Raw genomic sequence first — 12,094 nt, 5'->3', positions numbered from 1 at the left:
AAACCCTTGCTGTGAGATGTCATGAATGCTAAAAATTCGCATTGCTTCAAAGACCAATTGAACAAATGCACAGAAGAAAAAAATCCATTGGAGCTATTTAATACAAAGACAATACATCTGTTGTAGAAAGCTGCTGTAAATTGCTAAAAGCTGTGAGAGTACACTGGAGAAACTGTTACACACTACGTGTTTGCTTTGCCACTATATTCTTCTAAGAACAGGCTCTTGACTCACAGTCAAAACTGGAGAAGAGTACTTTGCTAGACAGACATTCATTCTGACCATGAAGAGCCACTCCTATAATTTTGTACTGACAATATTAATCCTGTGAAAAATGTGCTCTTTGAAGTCACCAGATGGAAACACCAATTCAACACATACTTCTCACCATAATCTCAGAGTGCTTCAGTCAGCATTTTTAAGCACAGATATTAAAACCCTACCCAGTCACTAAAGTACAGGGACAGTAAACTCATTAATGCTGTGAAGCAGTCAGATACCATAGTGACAAACATCCAAAAAAAACCCAAAAGGCCCAGGAAAAATTAACCATTCTTTTTCTAGAGAAGATATCATTCATAAAAAAAGCAAACTAAAACTCCTGAAATGCCACCCTGTAGTGTCATCTTGGCAAAACTTGACTAGATGATTTATCATAACCATTTCTACCACTTAAACTAATGTCATGATTGGTGGCCCTTTATTAACCACTATTATAGGAATTTATTTTAGCACTAAAAGAAAATGAGACCATTTGCAAATGCATTTCACAAATATAGCAAAGAAATATGAAAATGTCAGGCTTTGAATGAAAACTATATTTCAGTACACATACATTTTCTTTCTGCTGAATGAATTTCTCTTTATTCTGCCCTGTTCCTCATAGCTCATCTCCTAAACTTCTCTCACTGTTCTCAGCGCTCCTAACTGCCATGGTCAGTCTCAGTTCTTATTCCTAATCTCAATTCTTCTAGCCATTTCCTTTACCAGTCATTTTGCTTCAGAGTTTAACATATAGCCTGCTTGCAAACCACCCCAAATACCTTGATTCAGGTCTCCTCCTGTCTTCTACCCCCATCTCCTCACCCAGAACATATGCTTATTCCATACCTTTAGAGGCTTTATTTTCTGCTTATGACAAGATGCCTCTCCCTCTGCAATCAAGACTTGCATAGTCTACACGAAAGTAGGAATATAGGGGATAGATTTTACTGTTGTGACAGGCAAACAACAGACTTGTAACGTGTACATATACTACATGCCGTATGCTTTATTTCCACAAATGATTTATTTGGTTCTTTGAAGCATTACTTGTGCAGATTATGTGAGAATATCCCTGGCAGATCTACCACTTGGTTATGCAAGAGACTGCTCTGCAATAAATGTGCACAAAACAGGAAGCAGGGTGATTGCAAATCACTTATGAGCATATTTTGACAAATTAACTATCCAGATGACAAGAAGGACATGAAAGTGCATAAATAATTACTTGAGAAAGCTGAAAACTAAAAATAAGTGCAAATTATGTTTTTAAGAAACCTTACCAATGACTTAATTGAGATTCTGGGGTCAAACTGCTAATATGAATATGCTGGGGATGTTAATTTGCAAAAAATAACTTAGAGATTCACTGTTCATATGGAATGACATCTAAAAATAGAAAACAATGACCCTAACAAGTCAGTAAGTAAACATTGAAGACATTAAACTCAGGAGTTAATTTTCAGAATACCAGTAAAAACTACACTGGAAAGTATTATCATGAAAGTTTAAAATTCAAGCAATATGCAGTGCTGAAGAAAGAAAATTTAAGCCATATACAGAAAATACCTAGTCCTAAGGACAGTCCCAATTCTGATTTATAAAACTTTTCTTTTTTCTTATTTTCTCTAAAAGGCATCTATCACTTGGACACGTCTCATACTGTGACAGCGTGAATATTTAACAACTCAACCTATTTCAGCACTTGTCCAGGCTATGAAGGATTAGGAGAAAATCCACATACCAATCACACCATTCTGACAGGAGAAAGAAGTTATCAAAGACTAAGTGCAATATTTGTGGTTTTGTAATGACTAACATGCCAGAAAAAGTTGCACAACCCAAAAAACTGTCCAACTCCAGCAAAAGAACCTGTGGTGGTGTAAGAGGCTATTCACTCCCCTATACAATGTTTTTGCCTGAATTTCATGAGACGCCAATGAGCCCATTTCTCCAGCCCATCCAGGCCCCTCCTTACAGCAATTCTTCATATGAATGTTTCTGCTGCAGTTTGGTGTCATCTACAAATCTGCTATATGCAAAATATTCCAATCAATACTGGTCCTTGAATCCTGAGGAAACCCTCTAGTAGATCGCAGTAGCTGGATTTTGTACTGTCAATCACACCCTCTCACAATCCAGCCAAATTTCAACCCATCTTAACATGCTCTAATTCAGTCCATGGCTCATCATAAGCTTAGTAAATCCATGTTGACTATTATCAGTTGTGTTCTCACCCTTTGTGAGAGCAGAAATTACATGCATGAGAATATGCTCTGGAACTTTCTCTAGGACTTAGGATAGACTGATGAGCCAGGTGACCTCAGAACCTTCCTTGTGCTCTTTGAGAACATGGGCAGGACTGCTGTTATCTTATTGTAAAACTTCCATACCTTCTTGGAGATGTCTCATGGGCACTCCTCACAGCACTGACTCCATCTCCCACACAGCCCAACCAACAAACTGCAGCTCTCTTCTTGAGCAGCTAACCCACTCTTTTATAGCATTCATCCTTACTGGACACAGCTGTGGCCTATTAAGGGCAAGCCTGTTCCTAATCTTTGGTAATTAGTACAGCTGCAACTGCTCAGGGGTGAGATTGCCTTCTGCACTATCTTTATCTTCTTACATATATCCCCCCCACACATGACATTTTCCTTTTCAGTCATCAGAAACTTCCCATGTTTGACACAATCCTCCAAGAATTAACAGTGGCCTCACAGTAATATGGGTTCCTCAAATATAAATGTTCCCCTGATCTTCCTCTACTGTGGGGACTGTTTCAAAAGCTGGCAAGTCAAACTTTATAGCCGACCAACCAAAGCAGAAAAGACAATGAGTCATTGCCTTGTCCATGAGCTTTGTTACTCGGTCATCTGCCCCACCAAGCACTGAGTCCATATTTTCTTTTGATGTCAACGTATTTGCTTTTGCCTTTCCTATCTTCCTATGTTCCAACTCCAGCTCATGTTTTCTAATTTGTTTCTTGTACATTTGGAGCATTTTCAATAAATCTCATGTGATACAACATCACACATTTGAAGCAATTTTCATGTCTCTCTAACTTCAACCATCCAGAATTCTGCACCTTGGCCAGCTAATCTACAGATTATCGATCAGTACCTACTTTCTACTGCTTCTGAATTAACCCAAACCAGCTATACAACACAGAAGGAAAGAAATTCCACCCAAATTTAACTTCAACCTACCTATATATAATTCTTAATATATTCTACATATACTTTCAATTACAATTGTTTTCCTGTTCTTCAACATTTACCTACAAAAATATTTAAATAAGGGATATGTTTCATCTTGAAATAAAATCACTCAATATCTACTTTGGCGTGAGCTCAGTCACTCTCTATGCCCCCTTACTGAACAGATCTCCATTGCCTGTAATAGGAACTTAGACACCTAGCACCGACATCAACACCTACAAAAACATAGCTGCCACTGGCTGTTTTAAGGAGGAACTAAATTGCACTCAAGATGTCATTTTGAACATTTTTTCTTGCTTTAGAAAATGTATGTGCAATACATAGGAAACAGTGTAAAATGATTATAATAAAAGTATAACCTTGTGGAATTAAATCTCACAGAACCTTTCTCGCAGTAGATACCTGTACATTATTAGAAATTCATAGATATTAAGTGAGGTGCAGGAAAAAAAAAAAAAAAGGCCTAGACCTGTAAGCACTCCTTAGCAGCTCATCCAGGAATACTCATACAAACAGAAATTGAGGCAAATAAAAAAATCTACCTGTAGAGTTTTGGAAACATGGCTGTGTCCTGGATCCCTACTGCAGTGACTGTGAAAACACCTGCCCTAAAAGCATCTGTATTTGTTCTTCATGACATTTCCAACCTTCACAAGGTTGCAGACCTTTCAGATTACATAATTCTTCATTCCCTTTTGCTTATTTCCCCTTTTAGTTCTACTATAACATTACTACTTAAAAACAGTAATGTCATGTCATTGTCAAAAATTTACAAAGCGGCATTAATTCTACTGAATTACCAAACCTCTAAAATTATAAATGGGGAAATATACAGGAGGGGTGATCACAATGGGTTTATAGGGTCCTCTGTGGAATTAGACACTAGCCATCTAGTGGCTAAGGATTCTACATGAATTCTAAAGGTATTGTTTTAAGTTACAGACACTCCAATCTTCTGAAGGTTGTTCCTTACCTTCTCCTTTTGACATGTTTGTCAAACTTCCCTTACTAGTCTGCCTGGTTCCATCATTAACTCCATCAGTCCTCCCAGTACAGTTACCATATCTTGCTCCTATCTATGGGCAGATAAAATTGCCTTGTAGATTTTACACTAGAACTACAGTTCTTGCTGGTCATTTTTTGCATTTGCTCTAACACTTAAGAAAATTAATAGACCATACACTTCACCAATACTCAGAAAACTGTTTTTGGAGTAAGGAGATGTGAGAAGTTTATCCATGGAGTTTAACTACAGAGCTTAAATCTGGGATCATACTGAACTCCTAGGGAAGATTTATCACACAGACTTTGTGAATTGCCTTCCTCTTAACCATCTATCTATAACCTGGATAGTTATATTGCTACCTTTACATATTGTAAATATTTCAAACTAAAGAAGAAATCTAAGGAGTTCAATAGATAAAATGTTGTCTGAACTTTGATTGAAAGCATTTATCAAAAAGAAGAATAAAAATAAATCTAAAAAGTGTAGAAGATAACAAAATAAAGGCTAAGAGAAGCTCACACATTTGCAAGGAAAAGCAGAGTCAATGCAGAAATCAACTATCACTAATACTAAAAAGCATAAACTAACTGTTGTCCTGATTATTAGCTTGCATTCCATACTGAAAGGCAAAAAGAAGAAAGATTAAATATGTCCTCAAAAGAATTAGATTAACTTCTCTAACAGGATAAAGAAGGTAAGTGGGAAATCTAGGAGTGCTGGTCTCTGCTTAGGACATCAGTACAAACCTCTTCATTAGTTAAAAGTAGTACAAGTAAAATTAGAAATAAATACAGAGTTACTGGATGCCGTATTGAACTATGTAATAAATACTTTCCATTTTATTATCTGTGCTGATTGTCCGAAATAAATACCTTGGATATGTGAGCCCAGAACTCTGGAACTGCAAGCTTCACATAATACTATCTCGTTAAGTTCCGCTTACTTTAAACAATGCTAGCTGTAATGATAAACAGAAATAGATCCCTTATTCTTGTTAAGTTGATCCATTTGTTATTCAAATTATAACATGAAAAAACTTTAAAACTGTTAACTAAAGCTTCATAAAGTATTTCAACATTTTAAATACTTCCTGCTCTACAAGACCTACCCAGTGTGATCTGTTTTCGCAAAGGAAGCTGAATGAATCAGAGGGCTCTGCACAAGGACAGAGGAGGATCTGTGTGGTTTTCAGCACACACTGAGGCCATCAGGCTAAACTGTGGCTTTGCTGCAAGGAAGACACTGCTCTGAGAAACAGATGAGGAAACAGATTGCAACTCCCAGACTGACAATCTGCTTGCCGTGTTTCTTACACTTTGGAGGAGAAATAACTTGGGCCAGGCCTACACATGGTGTAGCAGCGCTAAGTAAGGCTGAGCAAAGAACGAAACCATTCCCTGCCAGTGCCAAGTGTGGAAGGGGAAAGAACCAGCTCCAGGCAGGCTGCTCCACCCTCTCATGCTGTGTAATGGCAGCAGCCAACAAAGAGCAAAAAAGGGCCAATTCAACCTTCCCTACTACTCTGTGCCAGTTCATATTAATTAATATTCAATCCCACAGTCCCGTTAAAAAACCAAAGCTCTTTTAACATGTTCAGTTTAAAAAGACTAAAAATTAACATATAACAAAAAACTATCCCTTCCTGCTAGTAACATGGAAGAAATCGGCATGTGCATGGCTACATGTGGCAAAATGAGGTAAGGTTTCTGATATACATTAAAACCTCCAAAGTTATTTTTCCTAAAAATTCTTTGAAAGAAATGAAGGCTGTCTCTATCCAACAATGAAAAACTGCTGGTCAATTAAAACATGTATACAGAGATAATCAAATTAAGAAAATTAAAAATATCAGGTTTGTTAGAAACACTTTACTCTTCCTGTGAGTTAAATCCTTTAATATGCATTTAAGAATTTGGGATACAGAAATTAAATGATACATTCTAGAGAGACTGTGGGATTTTACTGTCAAGCTTTTGTGTTTACACTGGAATAATATAAAAGCCAGTGAAATCACATAAAAATACATGAAAATTCTATTTGCAATCTCGAAAAAAATCCATAACTCTAAACTTCAAAAATTTTTTTTTAGTATGAAACATATTTAATATACTAATTTATGACAATTCCAGTGGAATCCACAAAGAAACAGAAAAAATAAATTTAGACTTAGGACTTTTATAAACTTTGTATGTTTTATGAGGTATCTCAACATAGTAAAAGAAGACACTCTAGCCCTGCACTAATGTTTTGGGTTAGAGACCATAGGCAAAACATGTAACACAGCTTTAGATGTCCTAGTGTATCGCACTGGGAATTTAGATGTATCTCCAGAGTTCCTGGTTCTTTGTCAAAGTCCATCATTCCATTCAGAAAACACCTGGGCACCTAAAGTACCAGTAAGTATCCAAGTTTAAGCAACTAAATTACATCAGGTGTTTGCTTAGGTTACTTGCTCTAGTATGTTGCAATGCTTTATGCTGATCTTTGCACCTGAGGAATTCACCCTCACTATACTGAGCCACAATCTTTATTATAAAGAGCAAACTATGGATATTGAGGCAGGGGGCACAAACTGACCCAGAAAAGCCTTCCAAAGCTGCTCCTAAGCTGAAATGAGTTACAGAGTCCATACAGTCAAACATCACTGATTTGTTGTCACTGTTTTAGATAAACCAATCTGGCCATGAGGTATTATGTAGTAAGTATTACAGATATCTGGGTGCATATGAGGTCTTAATTAAGCATACATCATTTTTATGTACTTTGCACATACTCTAAGCACGTGTTTAAATTCTCGCAGGAATTCCTTCATACATTTATATGTGTCCTTAAAGAGCCTTCCAGAACAGAGCTGTTTTCTTGAATTGTTGTCATAATTTAATGACTTAGGAGTTAGAAGTCAGGCCTTTAAAATTTATATAATTTAGTCTGCAATTAGCATCAACAAATAGGTCCAACTATAGAATACCCATACAAAAGTTTGCCCTACTTTCCCCCCAAGTACCATAAAGCACATTAATTGTTAAGAAAAAAAGCAGTTATACAAATGTAAATAGGACATCAGAGCTCAGGTAGTTTGTTCATTGGTTCAGATAACAATCAATGTGTGTTTTTTAATTTATGAATATTAAATTTAATTCACGGGGCACATAATTACTGTAAAGCCAATTTCGGCCAAAAGTCATGTCCATCCATAGAGCGTTCAGCCACATAAACTGAGTAGTCTTCAGCACTTGGAAGAAATCTAAAGGGACAATGTAGTCCTACTACCTAGACCAACACATCAGGCACAGTATTAGTCTATATGCATGGTGAAAGAGCTGGACTTTTCCAACCCAACACTAGAAATAGCACTGCCAAAAGGAGAAAGAAAGAGCAACATGGACCTTTCTCACCACAGTGGGATACGTACAGTCTTGGGGCACCATTTTAGAAACTGAGCAATAATTATGATCAACAAAACAGCGGGAGTTATTGTCAAAATGACTCCTAAAAATTAAATAAAATTAAGAAAATTATGCCCCTATATTTTTCTCTGTTGCTTTTTTTAAATCAACTTTCAAAAGTTTTTATTCTAATAAACTGTATGCAAAGATACCAATATAGCTCTACTAGTAAACTTCTTCAGGTTTTCTATTTTAAAAAATCTTTGAATTCCCCTCAAATTCAAACTTTTATAGTGTAGAAGTATGGCTCTTCTACAGCTTTGCTACTATCCGTAAGTGTTGATTTCCCAAACAGGATCAGGATGTTCATATGACTCTCACATTGTTTCCATGTTTGCTGTACCAAGATAGATCCAACCTTAATCTTGCATGGCATTCTGGACTTAATCCATAATTAATGGCATCAGTTAGATCATGGAACATTTCCAAAAAAAAAAAAAAAAAAAAAAGAAAAAAGCTATGTCAAAATACTCGTCACACACATATAATTCTTTCATAAAAAACATTTACTATAACGCATACTAGTTTCTGCTTCGAGTGTTCCTGCTGAACCCTCTAAAAAGTCCTATGTTCCATAGTGTGTTAGATTGTGAATATTTAAGCACCATGAATGATGCTTACTGAATTCTTTCTAAACTAGAAATATTTCATCATACATCTGGATGCAGCATACAGCTGAAAGTTCACTCTTAATTTTTGAAGCTGTGTTTACCGAAAGCCATAGACATTCTTGTTGACATTAGTAAGAAATGCCATAAATTAAACAGTATATGTTTTACTCTGCTTTGCTTCTCTTCAAGCTAAGTGCACTTTCAGGAAAAGAAAAAAAGCCAGTTGACTTCACAGCCTAAAATTCTTCAATCCTGAGTAACAAACAAGGGCTGTGATGGCCCATCTGTATATACAAAACACATGGTTCACGTGTTCTGTGTACACAACATACAACAGTGCTGTTTAATAAAGGGAGGCAAGCACAAGCAAATGCACCCTCTCTGGATATACAGAACTCATGATATACAACATGAAATTAACAGTGCAAGAATACAGCACAGGCACTAGCCCTGGTGAAAGCCACTGCACAAACCATGTGTTAGAACTAGATTATAAATGGCCAGTCATTGTACTCAAGTGAACTTACTTCTGTACTTAGAAAAGTGGGTATCATATTTCAAATTCAACTGACTAGCTGGCACACTTCTTCCTAAGCAGCCTATTAGAGTACGGTACAAAAAGCAATCACATGGTGCGTTTTGATTTTGGTCAATGGGCTAGTAATTCAACAGTGGTGCAATAGCTAATTGAACAGGGGCACCACAGAACTTTGGTAAACTATGAATACCTGAACTGTTGGTGTTTACAGCACTAAACCTAGCTTTAAAATAGCAAGATTTTATAAAAGAGTTTAAACAGTAAAATTTAGAGAGTTAACAATAAATTTTCCCTGATAGGGAACTTGGAAATAATATAAATATCTTGACAAGAAGGCACTGGCAAGAGAAGCACAAATATATTTTAATTTAATCAATTTCCATTGTGCTAGGCCTTTTCTTTCTTTAAGGAACAAAAAAAACCCAAACCAAACCCCAAATTTATTCAAGCTCTAGGTCAACAGTGTTTCACTTCATTTTTTCTTCTTTTGCTATGCCTAGTTTAGTGTTGAACACCAGGACTGGACTGTGTGCTGCAGACCTTCTCTGCTCTGAATACAGTCAGATGCCATAAATGACTGTGACAATGCTCTGACTTAAGAGCATGATGAAACTTAGGATCAAAGCTATGCTGGAGATGGCAGGAGATACAACTAATGACTGAAGTTAAGCCCTATCACCCAACATGGCCAGTAACCCAGTTTCACTCCACTAAATCCAGGTACCTTGAAAGTAATGCTGCTCTTACCTAACCTGCTCCCTAAGTTTTACACCTCCTCTGCCTCGATGATCTCCCACAAAAAAAGATTTCCTTTCTTTGTTTTGCAGGCTTATTACGATGGCATGCCTAATTTCCTCTGCAAGCAAGGGTAGAAGCTATGGGTGAGGGTATGGGGTGAAGCTGTCTTTTTACACAGAATTTCACGATGCAATGCCTTGTCTGTGATAAACACTTCCATCTGTGATTTAAGTAGCAATTGGAAGATGGAAATATCAAAGCAAGGGTAATTAATACATTGTATGTATTAGCCCAGCAACCAAAACATAAGTTCTGCACCACAGCTAGTAACAGAATGAACAAGGACCCTGCAGACGCATTGAAGGTAGGAAATTCAGTACCACTACATTAATAAAATGACTGCCTGTGACTTTAAACCCTGGCATGCTTGTACTTGGCGAGAGAGTGAACGATTTATTGTTACTATGAAGGATGTGGGAATGGAAATGAAGATGAGAGGGGCGATGATAATAATGATAGGGAAGAACAGGTTAATATCCCCAGCATTTGATGGGGAACGATGTCCCTACCTCAATAAGCTGGATAAGGGAATAGCTCCAGATCCACTGCCCAGGATCCCTCCTTTCCTCCCAGAGAGGAGTTTCTCCACCAGAGCCACATTCCCAGTGCGAGCGGCTTCCAGCAGTTCCTGGTCCTTGCCCATGGTCGGGAACCAAGCAGCCCCCCACGGGAGAGCTGCACCCCGGGCCACTGCGGCCCCCTCCCTCCACAGAACGGTCTCCCCTCCCCAGACCCTGCCTCAGAGCAGAGCACAGCAGAGATTCCTGCAGTCCCTTCCAGACCAGCAGGAGCAGCAGCAGGAGGGAGGAGGAGAATCACCTCCTCCTAGTTTCACTGGATCATTTCTGGGTGGAGTGTGGAAGGGGGGAGGGAGGGAGAGAGGGAGGACGAGGCCAATAAAGAACCTCCCCCCACTCCCATGCACACACAGCCCCGGCCGAGAGGATGGGGCGGGGGGAGGAGGCAGCCTCGGCCCCTATGGCCGGACGGGCCAGTGGGGATAACAACCCTCACAGATGGATGGATGGATGGACAGATAGATGGACGGACGGACGGACGGACGGAAGCGGGGAGGAGCGGGCGGAGGGAGGCAGGGAGGAGGCGCAGCCCTGCCGTGCCAGGCCCGTTGCTGAGGAGACGCGGCTGGCGCGCTCCCAGTGGCTGCCCGGGCGCGGCGCCCCCTCCGCCCGCCCCGGCGCTCCGCCAGCCCCGCGCTCCGCGGCCGCCGCGCCCCCGCCCCGGCCCCGGCCCGCCCCGCGATCCGCTGCGGTGCCGGCAGCGCCGCCTGCCCCGCGCCCCTCCAGGTGCGCCGGCCGCGCCCCCGCGGCGGCTCCGAGCGGCCTCAGTCAGCGCCGGGCCGGGGCCCGCTGCCCGCGCTGAGCACGGGGGGCTGGGGAGCTGCGGGAGCGGAGGGAGCAGAGGGCAGCTCCTGCGGCGGGCACTGAGGGACACGCACCCGCCCGCGGGGAGATTGCCAGCAGGTGCGGGAGGGGCGACGGGCCCGTGGCACAGTGTGCGAGGCGGGGGCGCCAGCAGCACTCCGGCTGTCAGGGGCGCGGCGGGGGCCCCGCACGGCCAGCGCCGGGGGCCCCGCACGGCCAGCTCCGAGAGCCCCGCACGAACAGCGCCGGGGGCCCCGCACGGCCAGCTCCGAGAGCCCCGCACGAACAGCGCCGGGGGCCCCGCACGGCCAGCTCCGAGAGCCCCGCACGAACAGCGCCGGCTCCGCTGCGCTAAGCGGTGCGGGCAGACAGAAAACGCGGGCCCCGCGGGGATCAGAAGCGAATCGGGCAGGCGGGACTGCCGGCATCTGCCGCACGCCAGGGTCGCGGCTTCTCAGTGTTTCCAAGGATAAGAAACACTGAGTATAGGTAGAACTGAATATAATAATATAACTGAATATAACGATATATTTGGTATCAAGTCCCGTCAGCCCTTCTGGAGCTCCCAGTTCTTTTAGAGAGACCTTTTAAACTGTGTGACTTTTCCGGGCACCGAAATGAATCATTCCTCATGGATTTTGGGTTCTTCAAGCCATGCTGAAAATTCTCAGTGCTGGCCAACTCATAGGCACATCCTTGACAAATGCACCGTTTGATATTGTGCATGTGTGAGAACTAAATTATAGCCCCGTACTCCTGTTTTACTTTAATAATTGGAGTAGGTAGGACCATAAGCAAATAAGTTATGATCTCTCACCCTTCCCTGGGTGA

The 12,094-nt window shown here is 41.0% G+C and overlaps 1 protein-coding gene across 7 annotated transcripts in view; it reads right to left on the bottom strand.

The window, feature by feature from the left end:
* The window catches only part of ANKS1B (ankyrin repeat and sterile alpha motif domain containing 1B), a 407,446-nt gene extending 396,805 nt beyond the window's left edge, over positions 1 to 10,641 (bottom strand). For all 7 annotated transcript variants that reach the window (XM_030960758.1, XM_030960760.1, XM_030960754.1 and 4 more), the window contains exon 1: positions 10,391 to 10,641. In XM_030960758.1, the coding sequence (XP_030816618.1) occupies positions 10,391 to 10,524 (134 nt within the window). In that variant the 5' untranslated portion in view covers positions 10,525 to 10,641. The remainder of the gene's footprint in view (positions 1 to 10,390) is intronic.
* Between the last annotated feature and the right edge of the window lie 1,453 nt (positions 10,642 to 12,094).

Source organism: Camarhynchus parvulus, chromosome 1A (assembly GCF_901933205.1).
Source record: "Camarhynchus parvulus chromosome 1A, STF_HiC, whole genome shotgun sequence".
In the NCBI taxonomy this organism is placed as follows: Eukaryota; Metazoa; Chordata; class Aves; order Passeriformes; family Thraupidae; genus Camarhynchus; species Camarhynchus parvulus.
This window is presented reverse-complemented; position numbering and strand designations above follow the sequence as displayed.